Source organism: Eublepharis macularius, chromosome 11, assembly GCF_028583425.1.
Source record: "Eublepharis macularius isolate TG4126 chromosome 11, MPM_Emac_v1.0, whole genome shotgun sequence".
Lineage (NCBI taxonomy): Eukaryota > Metazoa > Chordata > Lepidosauria > Squamata > Eublepharidae > Eublepharis > Eublepharis macularius.
This window is the reverse complement of record NC_072800.1, coordinates 20493131-20515169: the sequence shown is the minus strand read 5'-3', so window position 1 is coordinate 20515169 and position 22039 is coordinate 20493131. Positions and strand designations below refer to the sequence as shown.

The 22039-nt window shown below is 48.0% G+C and overlaps 1 protein-coding gene across 1 annotated transcript in view; it reads right to left on the bottom strand.

Annotated features, from left to right (window-relative positions):
* TPK1 (thiamin pyrophosphokinase 1) overlaps window positions 1-21736 on the bottom strand; it is a 771984-nt gene extending 750248 nt beyond the window's left edge. Inside the window, exons 1-2 of the mRNA XM_054991443.1 lie at window positions 21680-21736; window positions 13912-13983 (exon numbers count right to left, since the gene is read on the bottom strand). Of these exons, the coding sequence (XP_054847418.1) occupies window positions 13912-13954 (43 nt within the window). The 5' untranslated portion in view covers window positions 13955-13983; window positions 21680-21736. The remainder of the gene's footprint in view (window positions 1-13911; window positions 13984-21679) is intronic.
* Window positions 21737-22039: the final 303 nt, after the last annotated feature.

Genomic DNA, 22039 nt, shown 5'->3' with positions numbered 1-22039 from the left:
GGGGTGGGGGATACACATGTGTGCACTCCCGCAAGTGCAATGACGTCACATTCGGGAAGTGACATCATCACACAGCCCCCTGGGAGCATGCCCGAGCGCGGGAGCACTCCTGTGCTCCGCAGTGGCCCAAAACAGGCCTGTTCCTGCCCAAATCAGGCTCATTTCGGGCCCATTTTGGGGCAGATTGGGACTGCTGCATAATGCAGAAGCACTCCTGCGCTTTGCAGGGGCCCAAAACAGGCCCGATCTATGCCAAAAAAGGCCTGAAATGAGCCCGTTTTAAGCCAAAACAGGCCCGTTTTGGGCTGCTGCAGAGTGCAGGAGTGCTTCCATGCTCCGCAGTGGCCCCGGTCCGGGCCAAAACGGGCCCAATCCAGGCAACTGCTGCACAGGGGAACACGCAGGGGAGCAGGGCAGCGGGGTGGGGGTCTGGCATCCCTAGGTGATATGATAATCATCTTCAAGTACTTGAAGGGCTGTCATATACAGGATGCCACGGAGTTATTTTCTGCTGCCCCAGAAGGTCGGACCAGAACCAATGGGTTGAAATTAAATCAAAAGAGTTTTTGGCTAAACGTTAGGTAGAACTTCCTGGCAGTCAGAGCAGTCGCTCAGTGGAACAGGCTTCCTCAGGAGTAAGTGGGCACTTCTTCTTTGGGGAGTTTTAAGTAGAGGCTAAATGGCCCTCTGACAGCAATGCTGATTCTGTGAACCTGGGCAGATCATGAGAGGGCAGGAAGGGTTAGATCAGTGCTTAGTTCTCGTGGCCCTTCCTTACACGCCCAGGGTACTGCAGATAGCCACTTTGGGGTCAGGAAGCAATTTTCCCCAGGTCAATTTAGCTGGGGATCCTGATGATGTTTTGCCATCTTCTGGGCTTAGAGCAAGGGTCACTGGGGGTGGGGGTGAGGGAGGGAGTTGTGAATTTCCTGCATTATGCACGGGGTTGGACTAGATAATCGTGAAGATCCCTTCCAACCCTATGATTCCATAAATCAGCCCTGAAAACAGTGTTTTCACTGCCGTTGCTTCTGGGTCCCACTGGAAGTGGCATCACGGCCAGGAATGCAGGCATGTTTGCAACCTGTCCTTTGCCAATCTGCAGGTAATCCCTAGGTGGCTTGCCCACTGGCAACAATCAGCAGGCAGAGGCTACAATCACTGGAAGATTGCCTGCCATCAGCAGAAACCTGGCAAGGCTGTCTCTAGTTGTTTCTCTGAAGATGGTACATCATGCCCATAGGCAAAGTGGAGTACCAGTGGAGTACCGGATCAGATTCAAGGTTCTGGTATTGACCTATAAGCCCCTGTGCAGACTGGGACCAGCATCTCTCCCCATATATTCCCCAGAGGACACTCCGATCAAGGGACAAACAGCAGTTGGTGGTCCCTGGCCCCAAGGAGGCCCGCCTAGCCTCGACTAGAGCCAGGGCCTTTTCGGTCCTGGCTCCCACCTGATGGAACGTTCTGTCTGCTGAAATCAGGGCCTGGCAGGACTTACTATCCTTCCGCTGGGCCTGCAAGACAGAGTTGTGTATAAAACCCTCCCTGTGAAGGCTGTCCACCATCTTGTATTAAATGTGGGTTTTTTAAATGAATATGAATTTTTAATTGTATTTTTAATATGTTGTTATCCGCCCTGAGCCCACTCGCGGGGAGGGCAGAATACAAATTTGAAATAAATACATAAATAAAATAAAAGGAGCGGAAGAGTTGGAGGTGCGGGGGGGGGGGGATTGGAGATGGTAAATCTTCCTGCTCAGGCTTTTTTCCATATGACCACTATTGACATGAAAATGCCACTACGAACTGTTAGTTCCTCTTATCTCAAAAGAGCCGCATGGGGCTACTGAGCCACTGCATAATTATCACTAAACCCGAGCTCCTCTTTACCCCCAACCTGCAACACGGAAGCCATTTCTAATACTTCAGCACAGATCTCTACCTTTTGGCCTCTGTTCATTTCTTAGTCTCTCATTTTTTGTTCGTCTCCATTTCTTCAAAGATTTCTCACACTCTCCAGGTGATAAATTAACACTGCAAAGCTGGGAAGATTATGTGGCTGCCAATTACTGTGGTTGTGAATTGTGACTGTACAGATTTTGTGTACATCTGAGTTACGCATAGAACTGTCCCAGGGTGTACATCTTATCTCGAAGGTAAGAAACGGCACTTTGGAATGAATTGGATTTATGGGGTCCATGGGCTCACAGGGTTCTGAAACATATGCTGGACACAGAACGAGACGTCTGTAAGGCTTGAGATGGCAAGGGAGTTTGAAAAGTGATTTTTCTCAGTAGAAATAAGAAAGGTAATGGAGCTTACTACTGGCCCATTCTTTTCCCCATTCATTTTGTAAATGACAGTCACCTGTAGCATAGCCAGCGATGTGGGGTGGAAAATTTTCTGATGCTATATTTTAACATGGAACATTTTCTGCCCCACATATAGTCTGTTTATTTGTAGTTGTCAGGGCTGCTATGCTGCAACAAATCAATCATATTAGACAGGCTAAATGTGGGACACGAAGCATAGACAAAAAACCCGGTGCCTGTACGTGGTCCAGGTTTGTACACAGTACACTTGCCTCCTTTGGCTAAGCAATATTTAAATCTTGCTAACATCATTCAAATTATATATTTAAATTTGAATCAGAAAAAAATCCTCTTCCAATTTCCCCAGAAAAAAACCCCATCACCGAGTGGAGTATAACAGTTAGGAGGGTGAGCAAAGAAACCCAGTTTGGATCTCACCTCCATCACCAGCTGAAGTGACTTGAAGTGAGCCACAGTGATCAAGGATGATCCCTCTTACAGGACAGCAGCACCTTTAAGACTAACCAACTTTATCGTAGCATAAGCTTTTAAGAACCACAGCTCTCTTTGTCAGATGTATCTGACAAAGAGAGCTGTGGCTCTCGAAAGCTTATGCTACAATAAAGTTGGTTAGTCTTAAAGGTGATACTGGATTTTTACTATTTTGCAACTACAGACTAACATGGCTAACTCCTCTGGATCTACCCCCTTACAGGGTTGCTTTGGGAACTGCAAAGACAGTATAAACTAGAAAACATTATTTGGTTCAATTCTAAGTCAGCCAGCATCCTCGCGCTCACAAGCTGATTTTATACAGCCTCATACAACCTGCTTTATATATACAGTTCAGCGCCTCTAGCAATGTACCATTTTGCTTAAACAAACATGAAACGTTTAAAATAACTGGAGGTATTCGTGTACGTATACCTTAACAGTGCTTGTAATTGGCAATTCAGCATTGCAAAGAAATTCCCCCTCCCTGAAATTCTTGCAAAAACAGCCTCTGCTGTCACCCACAGCACCTCCTGTGAACAGGGCAAATATATATAATTTTCTCACAAAATTACATGGATTAAGGTCTTTTGATCACTGTTTTAATTCACAGCTCAGTCCCAAAAGTGCAAATGATGCCTTTTCCAAGAACTTATCAAGCAAATGAAACAGAGTAATTATTATTTTTTTTTTAAAGGCACACGGAGAATAAAAAGGAATTGGGTGGCAGAAACACAATCCCTTCTGAAATTTGAGTTGGGGAACAGTCCCTTCACAAGCAGGCAAATGCCCATATTATGACCTCTGTTTTTCTTCATCCAAAGGCACTAGCCTGCTCTGCTCTAGACATTTTTCATTCAAAAGCCCACTGTGTGCAGCGAGTGACAACATGGTCTGAATTTAACAGAAGTTGCTCAAAGAGCTTGGGTGTCGAACACGTTTTCCCTGCAAGAGCCGGCTGCCTGCCACAACCTCGTCGAGGCATCCGTGACATCAGAGCAGCAAAGCCAATTGTAAGTCGGGGGTGTGGCCTTGCAGGCTGAAGGCCCCAGCTTCAATCCAGCATCTGCAGTTAAAAGAATCATGTTGGAGATGGATTCTTATGCTGCTGATATAAAATTTTGTATTAATATGGGTTTTCATACTATTTATAATGTTTTATTGTATTTTTAATAATGTATTTGTTGGAAGCCGCCCTGAGCCCTCTAGCAGGAAGGGCGGGTTGTAAATAAAATAAAATAAATAAATAAACAGATGATTTATTTAGTTTTATTCCAAACATTGTTATGCGCCTTTCCACCCATTTCAGGGTCTCTACAGCAGTGAACAGTCAAAAAGTTAAAATAAATTTTAAAATGCATGATGTGGAGAAATGCTTTTTATTTGTAGGTATGGAATGTATCAAAGTCTTCACCCTTAGTTTGAAAAGTGTTTCTTAGTTGAGAACAGGCATTATATTCACCTAGTGGAGACCAGCGAGTCAGAATTCCATCCCCCTTACTTCCTGGTGCTCTCTGTGATTACAAAACATTTCAGAACTTTTGAAATTCATTGGACAGACAAACATGAATGGATTTTGCATAGCAATATTTACTGATATATTTATTGATATATTTATTGTATTTACTGAATGTATTGTATTGCACTTTTGCACTTTAACACATTCTAAATATATTAATTGAAGAGTTTTTGACTGCACTTTATATCCCTGCTGTTCTTTAGTCTACCTTGGAACTTTAGTCATGCAGATTTCCCTGCCTGGTAGAATAAGAACAACAACAACATTCGATTTATATACTGCCCTTCAGGATGACTTAACACCCATTCAGAGCGGTTTATAAAGTATGTCATTATAATCCCCACAACAAACACCTTGTGAGGTGGATGAGGCTGAGAGAGCTCTGAAAGAGCTGTGACTGACCCAAGGTCACCCAGCTGGCTTCAAGTGGAGGAGTGAGGAATCAAACCCGGTTCTCCAGATTAGAGTCCTGCACTCTTAACTAGGGGTGTGCAAAGGCACACTGTTTCGTTATTCTTGTTTCGGGTTTACCCGAAACAAGAATCTGTTTCGGATACAGGCAAAAGCCGAAACGGTTAGCAGTTTCGGCTTTCGGCTTTCGGGTTTGTTTCTGCTTGTTTCGGCTTTCTTTCGGCTTTTTCAATGGAAAAATGCCTCCGTCTTCCCGGACGCCTGGGGGAGGCATTTTCCCACCGAATCATCCCAAAATTGGTGGGGACCTTCCTCTATCCCCTCTCTAACAACCCCCAAGTTTCAGACCGATTGGACTTTGGGGGGCCATGTTATGGCCCCCCAAACCAGGTCCCCCTATCCTCGCATAAGAAAGGGAAGGGTGAGCATATTGTTAGCTTGCTGCTGCTCATCTTCTTCTTCATTATTTCCTATGGGGAAAAAATGAAGAGGCAGGCTTCCTTTGCCAGGGGTGGCATTTTGCAAAATGCCACCCCTACCCTCAGGGGCCCTTCTCCCACCCTTCCTCCCACCCCCCACCAAGGCACAGCCTGCTCCCACTTGGGGGGGGCATTTCATGGCCTCCACAAGTAGGTGCTCTTTACTACTTACAGCTGGGGGAGGCTTGTCTTGCCAGGGGTGGCATTTTGCAAGCAAAATGCCCCCCAACCCTCAGGGGCCCTTCTCACACCTTTCCTCCCACCCCCCACCAAGGCACAGCCTGCTCCCACTTGGGGGGGGGCATTTCATGGCCTCCCCAAGTAGCTGCTCTTTTCTCTACTACTTACAGCTGGGGGAGGCTTGTCTTGCCAGGGGTGGCATTTTGCATGCAAAATGCCCCCCAACCCTCAGGGGCCCTTCTCCCACCTTACCTCCCACTCCCCACCAAGGCTCAGCCTGCTCCCACTTGGGGGGGGCATTTCATGGCCTCCCCAAATAGGTGCTCTCAGCCCCCAAAGTCCACCTCCTACAGCCCCACACAAACCCAATTCCCCCCCAGCTGCCACACACAGACCCAAATCCCCACATTAGCCCCTCACAGACCCAAATACACCCCCAGCAGCCTCCCCAAGTAGGTGCTCTGCTCTCATCTCTACCACTGACAGCTGGGGGAGGCTTGTCTTGCCAGGGATGGCATTTTGCATGCAAAATGCCCCCCAACCCTCTGGGGCCCTTCTCCCACCCTTCCTCCCACCCCCCACCAAGGCTCAGACTGCTCCCACTTGGGGGGGGGCATTTCATGGCCTCCCCAAGTAGGTGCTCTTTTCTCTACCACTGACAGCTGGGGGAGGCTTGTCTTGCCAGGGGTGGCATTTTGCATGCAAAATGCCCCCCAACCCTCAGGGGCCCTTCTCCCACCTTACCTCCCACTCCCCACCAAGGCTCAGCCTGCTCCCACTTGGGGGGGGCATTTCATGGCCTCCCCAAATAGGTGCTCTCAGCCCCCAAAGTCCACCTCCTACAGCCCCACACAAACCCAATTCCCCCCCAGCTGCCACACACAGACCCAAATCCCCACATTAGCCCCTCACAGACCCAAATACACCCCCAGCAGCCTCCCCAAGTAGGTGCTCTGCTCTCATCTCTACCACTGACAGCTGGGGGAGGCTTGTCTTGCCAGGGATGGCATTTTGCATGCAAAATGCCCCCCAACCCTCTGGGGCCCTTCTCCCACCCTTCCTCCCACCCCCCCACCAAGGCTCAGACTGCTCCCACTTGGGGGGGCATTTCATGGCCTCCCCAAGTAGGTGCTCTTTTCTCTACCACTGACAGCTGGGGGAGGCTTGTCTTGCCAGGGGTGGCATTTTGCATGCAAAATGCCCCCCGGCCCTCAGGGGCCCTTCTCCCACCCCTCCTCCCACCCCCCACCAAGGCTCAGCCTGCTCCCACTTGGGGGGGCCATTTCATGGCCTCCCCAAGTAGGTCCTCTCAGCCCCTAAAGTCCACCCCTTACAGCCCCACACAAACCCAATTCCCCCCAGCTGCCACACACAGACCCAAATCCCCACATTAGCCCCTCACAGACCCAAATCCACCCCCACCTGCCCCACACCCATAACCCCAGGAACAGGCTGGCAAAGGCCAGCCCTCTCCCTTTGTTCCCTATGCTGGGAACTTCTAAACTCTCTTTCCCTGGGCAATTCTGCACAGCCCAGGGGTGCCACAATGGTGGGCACACTTCTGAGTGCCAGCTGGTCCCTGTGAAAGAGCACCTGAACCACAGACACCCTCCCTCAAATTCCCCCACCACCTACAGAGATGCCCCATTGTTCCCTATGATGGGAACCAACTGCACAACAAAGAATAAAACACGAACAACACAAAATAAAGTTTTTTAAAAATTATTTTCTCCCTTTCAAAGTACAAGTAGGGAAAGCATTATGAGACATTACACCAGCAGTCCCCCACACAGAAAAATAACACAACTCACTTAACATCAGAGAATCACAAAAGCACAATTCCTGTCAAAAACACTTTATTTCTTGAACAGCTTTAGGTTACACAGCAGGGGAGCACACCAAAGGGCATTCCAGCATTCCACCTCAGAAAAATAACACAACTCACTTAACATCAGAGAATCACCCAAACACAATTCCTGTCAAAAACACTTTATTTCTTGAACAGCTTTAGGATACACAGCAGGGGGGGCACACCAAAGGACATTCCAGCATTCCACACAAAAATAACACAACCCACTTCACATCAGAGAATCACCCAAACACAATTGCTGTCAAAAACGGTGAAGTGGGTTGTATTATTTTGTGTAGTACACTGCTATCATGTCCTGTTGTGCCCTCCTACTGTGTAACCTAAAGGTGTTCCAGAAATAAAGTGTTTTTGACAGGAATTGTGTTTTTGTGATTCTCTGATGTTAAGTGAGTTGTGTTATTTTTCTGTGTGGGGGACTGCTGGTGTAATGTGTCATAATGCTTTGCCTACTTGTACTTTGAAAGGGAGAAAATAATTTTTTAAAAACTTTATTTTGTGTTGTTCTTGTTTTATTCTTTGTTGTGCAGTTGGTTCCCATCATAGGGAACAATGGGGGATCTCTGTAGGTGGTGGGGGAATTTGAGGGAGGGTGTCTGTGGTTCAGGTGCTCTTTCACAGGGACCAGCTGGCACTCAGAAGTGTGCCCACCATTGTGGCACCCCTGGGCTGTGCAGAATTGCCCAGGGAAAGAGAGTTTAGAAGTTCCCAGCATAGGGAACAAAGGGAGAGGGCTGGCCTTTGCCAGCCTGTTCCTGGGGTTATGGGTGTGGGGCTGCTGGGGGTGTATTTGGGTCTGTGAGGGGCTAATGTGGGGATTTGGGTCTGTGTGTGGCAGCTGGGGAGGAATTGGGTTTGTGTGGGGCTGTAGGAGGTGGACTTTGGGGGCTGAGAGCACCTACTTGGGGAGGCCAAGAAATGCCCCCCCCAAGTGGGAGCAGGCTGAGCCTTGGTGGGGGGTGGGAGGTAAGGTGGGAGAAGGGCCCCTGAGGGTTGGGGGCATTTTGCATGCAAAATGCCACCCCTGGCAAAGGAAGGCTGCCTCTTCATTTTTTCCCCATAGGAAATAATGAAGAAGAAGATGAGCAGCAGCAAGCTAACAATATGCTCACCCTTCCCTTTCTTATGCGAGGATAGGGGGACCTGGTTTGGGGGGCCATAACATGGCCCCCCAAAGTCCAATCGGTCTGAAACTTGGGGGTTGTTAGAGAGGGGATAGAGGAAGGTCCCCACCAATTTTGGGATGATTCGGTGGGAAAATGCCTCCCCCAGGCGTCCGGGAAGACGGAGGCATTTTCCCATTGAAAAACCCGAAACAACCCGAAACGTTTCAGGTTATTTTCTTTCGATTAACCCGAAACGTTTCGGGTTTCCCAAAACTTTTCGGATAACCTGAAACAACAACCTGAAACAACCTGAAACAACAAACTTGTTTCGGGTTTCAGAAACCCGAATTGCACACCCCTACTCTTAACCACTACACCAAACTGGAAGACAAAAGGGGTGGCCACTTTCTGCTAAAAGCTGACCCTTCCAGGTGTGTGTAGGGGCGGGGAGGAGGCAGAAAGCTGGAGGACTAAAATGCCAGAAAGGATTGATTTTTCCTGTGGCTTCAGGAAAAGCCTCTCCAACTTGCCCAATGGTTGGGTAAAGGGAGATAATAAAATCTCCTGCCGCAGAAGGGAAGCTCTCTTTGGCTGATTTCATCTGGAGGCTGAAGGAGAGCTCAGATAAGGGGCTCCTCCTGAGTCCTGCAGGCAACCATTGGCCATGTGGAGGCTGGACCAAGACTGAAAAGGTATGGGGAATTCTCAATAAGCTGGAACCTTCCAAGTTAGAGGTCCTGTCCCAGCAGAAGATTTAACTAGGGCATGTACAGAGTGAGGGGCAGAGGAATTGCGTTTTTACACATTTCTGTCGGGATCCCTTGCTCAAATCTGTTGCTGTGCTCGTAAGTATGGGTGTGAACATTTTCCCCTTTAAAATATTTTTTAAAAATTCTTAAATGCTGGTAGCTGTTCTCTGTACCACACAGACTTCCAGTGCTCATCCACACTATTTAAAATGGGTGCCAAGGGAAGGGGGGTGGCAATTTGCTGATCCCCTAGTGGTGCATAAGTGCAACAAGCAGCCCCTGAGGTAACCTGGGGTTGCCAGCTCCAAGTTGGGAAATTCCTTGAGATCTGGGGGGTGAAACCTGGAGAAACCTGGAGAAAGTGGGGTTTGGGGAGGGAAAGGACCTTGGCATGGCATAATTCCATACAGTCCACCCCCCAAAGTAGCCATTTTCTCCAGGTGAACTGATCTCTGTGGCCTGGAGACCAGTTGTAATTCCGGGAGATCTCCAGCCACTACCTGGAGGCTGGCAACCCTAAGGTAACCTGGTGCTAGGGCCTCAGAATGGCAAGCCTGTGGGGAGCGGGGAGTCTTGGCCCTTCCTTCTTGACTCGTGTCTGAAGAAGGGAGCTCTGACTCTCAAAAGCTTACATCCTGAAAATCTTGTTGGACTCTAAGTTACCCTTGGACTCAAATCCTGCTGTTCTACTGCAGACCAGTTAGCGTTGCCAGCCTCCAGGTAGTGGCTGGAGATCTCCCAGAGACTCTGAAGAGCTGCTGCCAGTCAGAATATAACAACAACAACATCCAATTTATATACTGGCCAGGACAACTTAATGCCACACTGAGAGCAGTTTACAAAGTGCGTTATTACTTTCCTCATGACAATCACCCTTTGAGGTGGGTGGGGCTGAGAGAGCTCTGAGAGAGCTGTGTCTGACCCAAGGTCATCCAGCTGGCTTCAAGCGAAGAAGTGGGGAATCAGACCCAGTTCTCCAGATGAGTAGGCTTGCCAGCCTCCAGGTGATAGCTGGAGACCTTCTGGAATTACAACGGATCTCCAGGCAACAGAGATCAGTTCCCCTGGAGAAAATGGCTGCTTTGAAGGGTGAACTTATACCCCACTGAGGCCCCTCCCCAAACCCCACCCTCTTCAGGCTCCGCCCCCCAAATCACCAGGAATTTCCCAACCGGGACCTGGCAAACCTAAGAGTGCCGCACTCTTAACCACTACACCCTCAAGGTCAGACAAGGTTAACTTTGACAGACCAATGGTCTGCCTCAGTATAAAGCAGCTTCAGGTGCTGGTGTGCGTGTTCATGACACCTCTACCCCTCCTGGCCCTCGACAACATCAGAGCCCATCAGCCACTGGCCACCAGATAACACAGCCTGCGTACCACGAACAAGCCAATTCACTGCTGGCCAAGCTTTTCAGCAACTGACCCGCAAGTCAAATTCATCATAGTATGAGATGACGCCACTTTAATGCACTCTATAGAGTATACAGATAAAATCGCTATTGCCCACCCTGAGCACCGGGCAGGTTATAAACCGAAATTAATATGCGTAATTACACTGGGCCCCCATCACAAAAAAGGATCCACATTACAGCTACCTGAGAAGCAAAGATAGGTGAAATAATAGCAGGAAATGAAGTGTGTTATTACATCTATAAAATAAAGGAGCAGCGACAGGCCAACAACTTGGAAAATAAAATAAATTGTTTTAAATGCTTTTCAGTTAAAGAGCTGAAGCATTCCAAAGGGCAGTTTTCACTGTCTCCTCATTTAGCTCTGATTGAACCTAATGCGGGGAAAGTTCAAGAATTCTGAAGGAACATTACCACAATTAAAACTTTTAAATGAGAACACTGGTGTTGATGAAGCGGGTCACCCAACCTTTCCTATAAGGTCACTGTTCTGATCATATATCTTAAACTTTAAAAATCATGGTATAGCCTAGCGACAAGTCCCCAAATGGGGAATTAATGACTGTTGTCTATTTCTGCCTTGTCATCCTTTTTTCCTAGGCAACAGATACATGAGCATGGGTGCGCAAGATCAGAGTCCATTAACACCTTAAAGACCAACGAGATTTTCTAGGGTAGGAGTTTTTGAGAGCGTGGGTGACGCTGCATCGGACAAGGATACTCAACTCAACAAAATATGCCCCTAAGTGCCTTAGTCTATGACCAAATTTGTTTGCATGGCCATTTGTTAGGACTTTATGAATAATCATATATCCTCTGCATGCAGTGAAGCAGTGATGTATTTTGAAGGAAGACTGACGGCTTCGTCTCATCCACTGCTCTCCCATCACAAGCAGACAGCCCAGTGTTCACCAGGCAGTTTGGGTTGCTCATGAGCAGTTCAAGACTGTTGGCTAGGCTGCTTTCTAAAAAACGCAATCACACATGATACATATGGTGTTTGTCTGTCTGATGAACATTATGTGTGTGTGGTGCCTTAGTCGTAGCTGACTTATGGCGACCCCTGGCAGGGTTTTCATGGCAAGAGACCATCAGAGGTGGTTTGCCATTGCCTACCTCTGCAGCCCTAGTCTTCCTTGGAGGTCTCCCATCCAATTACAAACCAAGGCCAAGCCTGCTTAGCTTCTGAGATCTGACGAAATCATCACCTGGACTATTCAGGATGCCAATCTATCTGGATCCACAACAGTGTGTATTTATTCATTTCTGCATAGTCCCAAGAGAGTTTTCCACCATCACTGTGCCAATATCATTTAATTACCTAACACAAACATCCATGACTTTGGGGGATTTTGCCAACTGTGTAGGTGCAAAAGAGGCTGGCAAGGCAAAAAGGAACTGCACCTCACTGCCCACAACTAATGTGCAGCCGCAAATTTGGCTGGCACAGTGTTCAAATTAGGATCCAAACAGCAAAGACAATTCGATCTGAGGCTTGGCGCATGAGTGATCACAGCTGAAAAGAAAGGTATGCTTGCCTGCCAAACTTGTTTGCTGTATAGTCTCAGCATACTCAGTTTATTCTAATCCAACCTGGGATAGCTGTATAGGAGAGTGACATGTATGTGGGAGGAGGAGGAGGAACAGATATTTCAGCTTTATTTACAGTTGTTCAGCAGATGTTCTCTGCTAAAACATGAAGTGACTCTAGCTCATTTAAACACGACCGATGGATTTTCAGACTCCAGAGGCGAAGAGAAAGGGGGATATAATATCAATAGCTTAGATGTGCATAAACTTTTGTCTTTTCAAACCTCAGGCTCAGCTAAAACGAAACAGAAGCATGTAAAAATATCAAACATTTATCTGCATCAGCAGGTTTTAAACTGAGCCACATCAGTGTCCCCAGCCACAAAGAAAATAGTTGGATCGATACATAAACTTCAAGCCCAGCAGCAGATAAAATGTTGAACTTGACCACGGAGATGGAGGTTTAAAACACCTTCTGAGTCAAGAAATTCGTCGGATGGCTCAGGGAACTCACTTGGTTCGGTCTAGCCAGCTGTTTCACTCCTGCTCACCCAATTCCCCATCACACAACAGTCCCCGTCCAATGCGCCTTTTGTAGGTGCAGGCCCCGTGATTGGGGGGGGGGCTGGGGGGGCAAAGAAAAACAGCAGAAAAGCTGGTTGGGTCCAATCCACTTTCTCTCAGCTTAAATTACTAGTCATGGGGTGACCCGATGAATGCTATTCAGAGCGATTTTGGAGAACTTTTCAAGAGGAACGCAATAAATAAATAAATTTTAAAAAAAAGATGAAGACTGTGAAGTGGAAACACTGAAGAAATGAGGAATGGAAACTCATTTACGGTTGTCTTAAAAAAGGAAACCCTAGATGCTCATGTGTCTGCCAAATTCTGCATTGGTAGTAGAGCGACGGTTGCCAGCCTCCAGGCGGTGACTGGAGATCCCCTTGACTTACAATTGATCTCCAGATGACAGAGATAAGTTCCCCTGGAGAAAAGGGCTGCTTTGGAGGGTAGACTCTATGGCATTATACACTGTTGAGGCCACTCCCCAAACCCTGCCCTCTCCAGGCTCCACCTCTCCAAAATCACCAGGGATTTCCCAGCCCTAGCTGGCAGGCTGCAACCCTCTAAAGAACCCTCTAAACACACACAAATACTCCACAGTGTCTCAGTCCTTCTACAGTTCCATCATTTACCCTTCTTCCTAGGGTTGCCAGCTCCCAGTTGGGAAATTCCTGGAGATCTGGGGGGTAAAACCTGGAAAAAGTGGGGTTTGGGGTGGGAAAGGACCTTGGCATGGCATCATTCCATAGAGTCCACCCCCCAAAGTAGCCATTTTCTCCAGGTGAACTGATCTCTGCGGCCTGGAGACCAGCTGTAATTCCAGGAGATCTCCAGACACTACCTGGAGGCTGGCAACCCTACCTCTTGCCCTGCTTCCAAAAACGTGCCAGACTGCCTTGTTGCCCCACCGCAGGTGGGGTAGGGCACTAGGCAAGGAGAACTGGAAGGAATGGGACGGGTGGCTCAGTGGCGGCAATCTCTCCTGCAGCATCAACCCCACGAAAAGAAAGGCGGGTTCTCTGGGTTGGCAACCTGGCAACCCTAATTAGTGGCCATGTTTTTACGGTTTCCGCTCTAACTAAGATCAGGCAGAATTCCTAAAATCCAATTCTGTGCAGGCCTCATCACCATCGAACATCATTTCTACCATGAAAATACAAGGCAGCTTTTTTAAACATTAGGTAATAGCATCGCTGCCCATCAGACCACTAACGCTGGGTCTAACACGGTATATACCAAAAGACCTTTGGTCTCAAAAACAGTATAAAGAAATGCAAGGCACAATACCGGTGGGAAGCAGGCATTTCAGCGGTGTAAAGACGTGCTCCATAGCAGCTGATTAACTTTGTCCTTCTAAAACTAAAAAAGAACAAAAAACCAAGTGTTTTAAATTGCAGTTCATGAACCTCGCTTATTAGTTCAATATTTAATTATATTTAAGTTATACCCTAAGCACAACAGTCCCCAAGAAAGGCTCAGCTCAGAAATCGCTACAAATTTGCAGGCACACACAAATATCGATTTTAAAATAAATACATTTAAAGCTGATTTGCACGGAACTGCGGACCGTTACGTACAGCAGGTGGCAGAAGGCCCACTCCGGTGTGAAGAGATTAATCCATAAGTACACTTGGCATCAGCCAGATTGATAGATTGTGTGACACACAGTTCAAGGGATTGGAAAATCTGTGTTCTGGAGGAGCAGGGAAGCAGCAAAATGAACGAGCAAGCGTGGGAGGGTTCAATTTTTAATTGGTAAATATTGATTTTTGTAGAACTAAGTTGCCTCCCAAAGTCAAAATTTAATAATAAGCAAATTGACGAAGGTTGCACAAACCACGTTTTTTACAGTTCTAATGAAACAGAATGCACTGGGGGCAGGGAGGGAGGCATGATTTATTTTCAGGAGACATATTGAATAAATAGACTTCTTTGTGTTTTTGAATAAAGAGACCTGCTGTGGTGTTTCTTAACACAGTGCGCCTGGACACTCCACTAACGTGTTTTCAGGCCTACATCCGTCTTTCCAAAGCAAAGACCCAATTTTGACTTTCTTTGATTTCACTGGAACAAGAAGTGCTTCACAAATGCCCAGGAAGAATCTCTAGTGTTTGTCTGGAGCTCCCATTTAGGAAACGCTTGCCTCTATGAGTCTCTCTACACGATACTTCTCACACTAGGAAGCTCAAGTGAAGGGAGACGCAACATTAGCCGGGACGTGTAGTTTAGAAAGACAGAATGGAAGGCTTCGTCAATTCTCCCTCTCCACAGGAGGGTATTTTTAAAAGACAGCTGGCAGAGATGCTCCTTTGAGGAGCAATGGGGCTGTCTTTTCAAACTACCCTCCAGTGGAAAGAGGAAATTGACAGAGCCTTTGGCTTTTAAACTACACCTCCCAGCTAACATTGCATCTCCCTTCACTTGAGCATCCTCGTGTAAGAAGTATCATACAGAGAGACTCTATTACAGGAGGACACTTGGCTTGGACCGCCCAGCATTTGTCTCCCGCAGACTTCAAACTCCTAATCTACCATTTGCAATTGGAAGCGTCACGGTACCACGTCAACATTCTGCCACCTAACTCTCAGGCATGGGTAAGCCAAGCTTTTGCTCCAAATGAGCATGCATAACATTTATTTATTTACTTCATTTATACTTTGCTTTCTCCCCAGTGGGACCAAAACAGCGATGCCAGGTCCCCTCCCCCTCCGGGTGGGAGGCGGAAGACCTGGCACATACCTTTACTGATGTGTTCATGCGCGCACTTTGCGCACATGCGTTCCTGCGCTTCGCAACGTCATCATGACCCTGGGAGTGCTCTCATGCTCCACAGCAGGCCGATTTCAGTCCATTTAGGGCTGAATCGGGCCCGTTTGGGGTCGAAATAGGCCTGCTGTGGAGCGTGGGAGTTCTGCCAGGACGGCGTGATGGCCCCTGAAGAGCTCCTGTGCTTCGCAGTGGGCGAATTTCAGCCCCAAATGGGCCTGATTTGACCTGCTGCAGAGCGCAGGAGTGCTGCTAGGAGGGCCCTGGTGAGCCCCCGCACTTCACTGTGGGCAAATTTTGGCCTCAAACAGGCCCAATTTGGCCTATTTGGGGCTTAAATTGGCCCACTGTGGTGTGCGGAAGTGCACTGCGCCGCCCAGGAGCGTGCCCTGAGAGGCACATTCCCTGCCTTTTCCTCCGCCAGCAAGGTAAGCAGGGTTGGGGGTAGAGGGTGGGAGCAGGGGATCCCTCGCCCCCAGCGGCAGACTGGCAGCCCTAGACCAAAGGCAAATTACACTGTTTTCCTCCTCCATTTTATTCTCAAAACAACGCTATGAATAAAGTGAGACTCAGGGCCAAGCTACACATGACGAATGACACTTGAACAGCAAGTGTATTTCTCCCTGTTCACTTGCCCTCCACTCAATTCATTTGCCGTTCAAGTGTCATTCGTCATGTGTAGCTTGGCCCTAAGAGGGTGTGACTGGACCAAGGTCATGCAGCAAGCTTCTGTGGTAGAGTGGGAGTTCAAACCTGCGTCTAACTCTAACTCAGAGATCCCCAACATGGTGCCCGTGGGCACCATTGTGCCCACGACACCTTTCCTGGTGCCTGCCAACTGTTTTTAGAAACTGAGTGTGGCCAGGTGTGGGTATTGCAAAGCATGGCTTCTAATTGACTATTGGAGATTTGATTGGCTGTGCAAATTTTTAAAAACACAGCTTGGGCAGAAGCTGTTTCCACAGCACAAGGATCGTCACCATGTGACTGAAGGTAAGCTGTAGCAGCCATTTTGTGGCTGGTTCCGTCTCCTGCGGCAGGTATTTTGTGGAAGTCATTTTGTTGCAGCGCCCACCACACAGTCTAAGAGCTCCAAATGTGGCTCAAAAAGTTAGGGGACCCCTGCTCTAACCTTACACCACACTGACTGTCTATTATGGGGATTAAGTCCCAATAAGCCCTGCAGAACTTACTTTGGAATTAACATACAAAGGCTGGGGCTTGTAATGCTGCAATCCTTGACAGAGTTATTTAGGAGTAAGTCCCAGTGACCAAAAAGACACATAGATTCGAGTTGTATAGCTTTCCTTTTTAGGAAAGTCTTTGGTGCTTAGCGGGATTTAGTGATGCAAACAAATTAGTTTACATGCTGCTAGGTCTCCCCATCATTTTCTAGCTCTTTTATTGCTTGATGTATTATACAGATGCTTTTAAGAAGCTTCAGGGGTCATGACCGGCTAGGAAGTGAGATAAAAGTGTACCCCGTAAATAAATAAGAAGAAATAAAGTACGAATGCGTTAGGGCCTTCATTTGTGAGGAAAACTACTTATGTGGTTAAAGCTAACATTTAAAAACAATAAACAGTGCCATCCTAAACAGAGTTACCTCCTGCTAAGTCCATGGACGTTGAATGGGTTTAGAAGGGTGCAATTCTGTTTACAATTGCCGTTAGTATATTATTATTGTAATATCATCAATGACCACAGTCCACCATAATTTACTCTAGCAAAAGGACTGCATAAAGTGAAGCAGTGCTCATCACAGAAGGTATTCTGAACGCCAGAAAACATTTTGTGTGTGTGTAAATGACACTGCATGACCACAGCCAATTCTTTCACCCATACGAGATGTCAACACATTACACTATAGCAGGGCTTTTTTTCAGGGGGAACGCGGGGGAACGGAGTTCCAGAACCTCTTGAAAATGGTCACATGGCTGGTGGCCCCGCCCCCTGATCTCCAGACAGAGGGGAGTTGAGATTGCCTTCTGCGCACTCCAGCGGCGCGGAGGGCAATCTAAACTCCCCTCTGTCTGGAGATCAGGGGGCGGGGCCACCAGCCATGTGACCATTTTCTCTGAGGGCAACCCACTGAGTTCCACCACCTCTTTTCCCAGAAAAAAAGCCCTGCGCTATAGTAATGTAATAATAATAACATTCAATTTATATTCTGCTCTTCAGGACAACTTAATGCCCACTCAGAGTGGTTTACAAAGTATGTCATTATTATCCCCACAACAAAACACCCTGTGAGGTGGGGTGGGGCAGAGAGAGCTCCAGAGATCTGTGGCTAGCCCAAGGTCACCCAGCTGGCTTCAAGTGGAGGAGTGGGGAATCAAACCCAGCTCTCCAGATTAGAGTCCTGCCGCTCTTAACCTCTACATTAAACTGGCAAAATCACTCCTGTTCCTTGCCCTGCCCTCAAAACTTTCCGGGGTTCACTCAGCGACCTGGCATCGCTGGAATATATGCAATAAAGAGCAAGTTCATCTAGGCACATGAGTAACTATAGGCCATGCACATACTTCCAGGGGTCATCATCATCACTTGCAGATCAGAGTGGCATAGCTTCCAAGCAGGTGTAAGACCCAATCCAACTGTTCAAAATGGGTTACAAAGAACAATTGATGCAGAAAAATTAAGGAGATCTGTGCAAACAATATTAAGTAGACCTCCTTGCACTAAATGCACCATGAATGGTTGACTCAGAGGATAAATGAGATTTGATTGCTGTACGGAAATGAATGGGAATGGCTGTATGAACACAGCTGTACTTACCTGTCTACACAGAAGCTAGACTATGGCTAGCTTCTATGTGGACAAAATATTATCCCTCTCAATACGATTTATAGGAAATTGTTATATTTATGAATGAACCTCTGACTTTGATTGTAAACACAATTTAAACTGAGATAGATGGACCCTACGTTTGTATTTGGTAATTGGACAAGGTCATCGTTCTCTATTATGGGATAACGTATATGCTATTCATTCTGAATGTTATGGTTGTATGATTGTATTTTACAGCTTTGTTCGTATGTATCTCTTTTGGGAAAATTTTAATTAAAAATACATAGAAGCTTGTCCCTGGACACTGTGCATTATTATTATTATTATTATTATTATTATTATTATTATTATTATTATTATTATTATTATTATTATTATTAAAAACAGTGATAATAATTTACAATTATTAAAACAGAAAGCAACAATCCATGGTAGAAATGTCATATTAAATCACTCCACTCTCCAACAGAGACTGCTGCTAGATGTTTGTTAGCTGAAGACAGAAAATATTTTCAAGTGAAGATGCCACGAATTGAACCTCAGAACTTCCGCTTGCCAAGCATCTGCCCTACCACTGAACCACAACCAGTCCTGCCCTTTGGCAGTCCTGTTCTTCTGTTCTGTAAAAACTGTAGGTTTGAGATCAGACGAACGGGGTACAGAGCCTGAACTCCCTTCCTGCCCCACTTTCTGGCCGGTATAAGCCGAGGCACTTCCTCAAGATCGGCAAAAAGGTTACAAAGGAGTTCTCATCTACAGGGAATGATTCGTTTGTTCCTGAAAGAAACACACAAAGAGGGCCATGACTTTGGGCTGATCAATACAGAGCCTGCTAGATTTCTGCTTTGCCATTTAACATTGGAAGCGACTCAAGTTAAAATCCCCAACAGACTAGAAAGTACATTCGTGCGTGCGCGTGCGCATAAACTGCCATTAAGTCACAGCCAACTTATGGTGACCCTGTAAGGTTTTTAAGGCAAGAGACATTCAGAGGCGGTTTGCCATTCCCTGCCTCTGTGTAGCAACCCTGGGCTTCCTTGGTGATCTCCCATCCAAGTACTAACCAGGGCTGAGCTTGAGAGCTGAAAGATTGGGCTAGCCAGGGCCGTCCAGGTCAGGGCCAATTACATGTTACGGGAGAGGGGAGAATCACCACCCTTCTGGGGTTAAATCCAGACTGGGGGGGGGGTTAAATTAAATGTACCAGGACAGGAGCATCCATGTGTACTTATTCATGCAGACCAGGGCTTTTTTTCAGCTGGAACGCAGTGGAACGGAGTTCCAGAACCTCTTGAAAATGGTCACATGGTTGGTGGCCCCGCCCCCTGATCTCCAGACAGAGGGGAGTTGAGATTGCCCTCCGCACCGAGGTGCGGAGAGCAATCTCAACTCCCCTCTGTCTGGAGATCAGGGGGCGGGGCCACCAACCATGTGACCATTTTCTCCGAGGGCAACCCACTGAGTTCCACCACCTCCTTTCCCAGAAAAAAAGCCCTGATGCAGGCGATCCCAGGGATCTTTTTTAGATATACAGAAAATGGACTGTGTGGGTAAGAGGAACTAAAGATTCCCCTCGCCACTTCACTTGGCCTTATTACTTGAAATGTCATTCTCCCACTCTAGCTCCAATGCCTGAAGGGAGACAAGCTTTTAGAAAAGATGTTTTAAACAATGGAGCTGACCAAAGTTGAGAGGAGGAATTTTTCTCTCTACCCTCATCTGTGTCGTTTTCCATAACAAACTTTCCACTCGTGGTTTTATGAGTGAGCAAGCAGGCATTTGGATAATACACATACGCACACTGCCATCACGTTATTTTGGCACCTAAAATGTAGGGCTGGCCTCTTTTTCAGACCAATTCACATATTAATTTAATTTATTACATTTATATTCCGCCCATCCCGCATCAGCGGGCTCATTACAAAGCCTTCACGTCACCAATTGTCCCCATAGACTTCCCCACCAGGCCAAAGAAGAGCTCTCTGGGCATTTCAGGCTGGGGAAATGGCAGAAGGAGGTGCTGAAATCCCCCTTCCCTCTACCCTGCTCCGAAACTGGGGGATTCACACACCCCTGGAAATTAACACAACTTCCCAGAGCACGTCTGGTCGACAAGGCCTGTGAAAGACACTTCAGGGAGACAGGAGAACTTCATAATGTATGAACTGATACTGAGATAGAAAGGTCAGGAAGCAACCTTGAATTATTTTTTTCATGTACATTTGGAGAGGCCCATTGGGATGAGATGAGCTCTATCAAGAGAGCACCACATATATCTAAAGGGTGTGCGGAGGGTGGGGGAGGATTGGTTGTCTGAATTTACTCTTGGAAGCTGATGAACCAGAAGAGCGCCTGGGGAGTCATTCCCAAATAGGTTCAGGTGGGTAGCCGTGTTGATCTGCAGCAGAAGAGCAAGATTGGGGTCCAGGAGCACCTTTAAGGACATCTAGATTTCCAGGGTATGAGCTTTTCCTTGTCAAAGCTCATGCCCTGGAAATCTAGTCGGTCTTTAAGGTGCTACTGGACCTGAATCTTGCTGTTCCTAAATAGGAGATCTGATTCCTTCATCAGAAAGCACCACCGTTACCTGGCAGCAGAGCTGTAGATTCTGGAATTGGATCCCCCCTCCGCTACACACACATACAAAGCACCAGAACTGAACTCACCCTCAACCCCTAACACATATGATTAAACTTCCCAGAACACGTGCAGAGCGCATTTCTTTCTCATGCTGCAAAGTCTCCAGACAGTGGCAGGGAAGGAGTAAGGTGATCAGGTGCAAAGGAAAATGCTACCATAGAATTACAGGTAAAGGATTGCAGGTGAGTCCAGCGGCACTTGGAAAATTTTGCAAGGGATTTTTCAAGTGTCAAAGTTCCCTTCTGCGGATGCAGGGAAGAGGGAAGATCCCTGAGCCTTTAAACTTCCCAGCTTCACAACTTCCTCCTTCAGAGCTTTTGGCTCAGGGATCTCCCCTGCTCCCTGCCTCCGAAGAAGGGAGCTCTGACTCTCGAAGGCGCAAACTCGTGTCGGTCTCTAAGGTGCCCCTGGCCTCGAACCCTATAGGTACAGGATTCCTCCTCTGAGCTCAGGATCTCCATCCTCTGTGGCATGGAAGGTAAGCCCTGCCAAGCCACCGCGGAGTTGCAGCCCGAGCCCGCTTTCTATTGGGGGGGGGGGGCTGCAATACTGGCCGCCTTGCAAGAGCGCCCCCCCACCCCCTCCAAGCGAAGGGCTGGGGGGAGGCGCTGCAAAGACCGCCCCCCCCTTGCGGCAGCTACTACCCCGGCAGGGCGAAGGCAAGCGGGAGACCGCGTCATGCCGCCGAGGAGGGCTGCAAGGCGGCGCACGTTTTCCGGCGAGCAAGTGCTCGGCGGGGCTTACTTCCGAGTAGGCACGCGTAGGCTCGAGCTGCGGGGGGGAAAATGCGTGGTTTCCTATTCCTCCCCCGGCAAGGAAGAGGCGAGGGAGCAAAGCAAAAGGAGGGGGCGGCGGGTACCTGGCGCTGTGCGCGCTCCCGCGGGCTGCTGCTGCTGCACCGGGTGGGTCGAGGGCGTCGCTCGGGGGGGGGGGGCAGGCGAGGGAGAGCGCCGATCGCATCGAGGCCATCCGCCGCTCGGCGCTCGATTGGGAGGGAGGAAGGGAAAGGCTGGGCTGCGGCGGGGATCGCGGCGGGCGCCTTTGCAAAGGCTGCGCGCAGCTGTGCCAAAAGGAGGGGATCTGGGCTGCCCAGCCGGCTTCTCCCCTTTCCGACTGGAGAACCGCCCGTTTCGGAGGGTGGCGGCTCGGAATCGCCCGGAGGGGAGCAAACGCGAGGGTCGCCCGCGCCTGGCTGTGCAGGGCGCTTGCAATCGCCGCG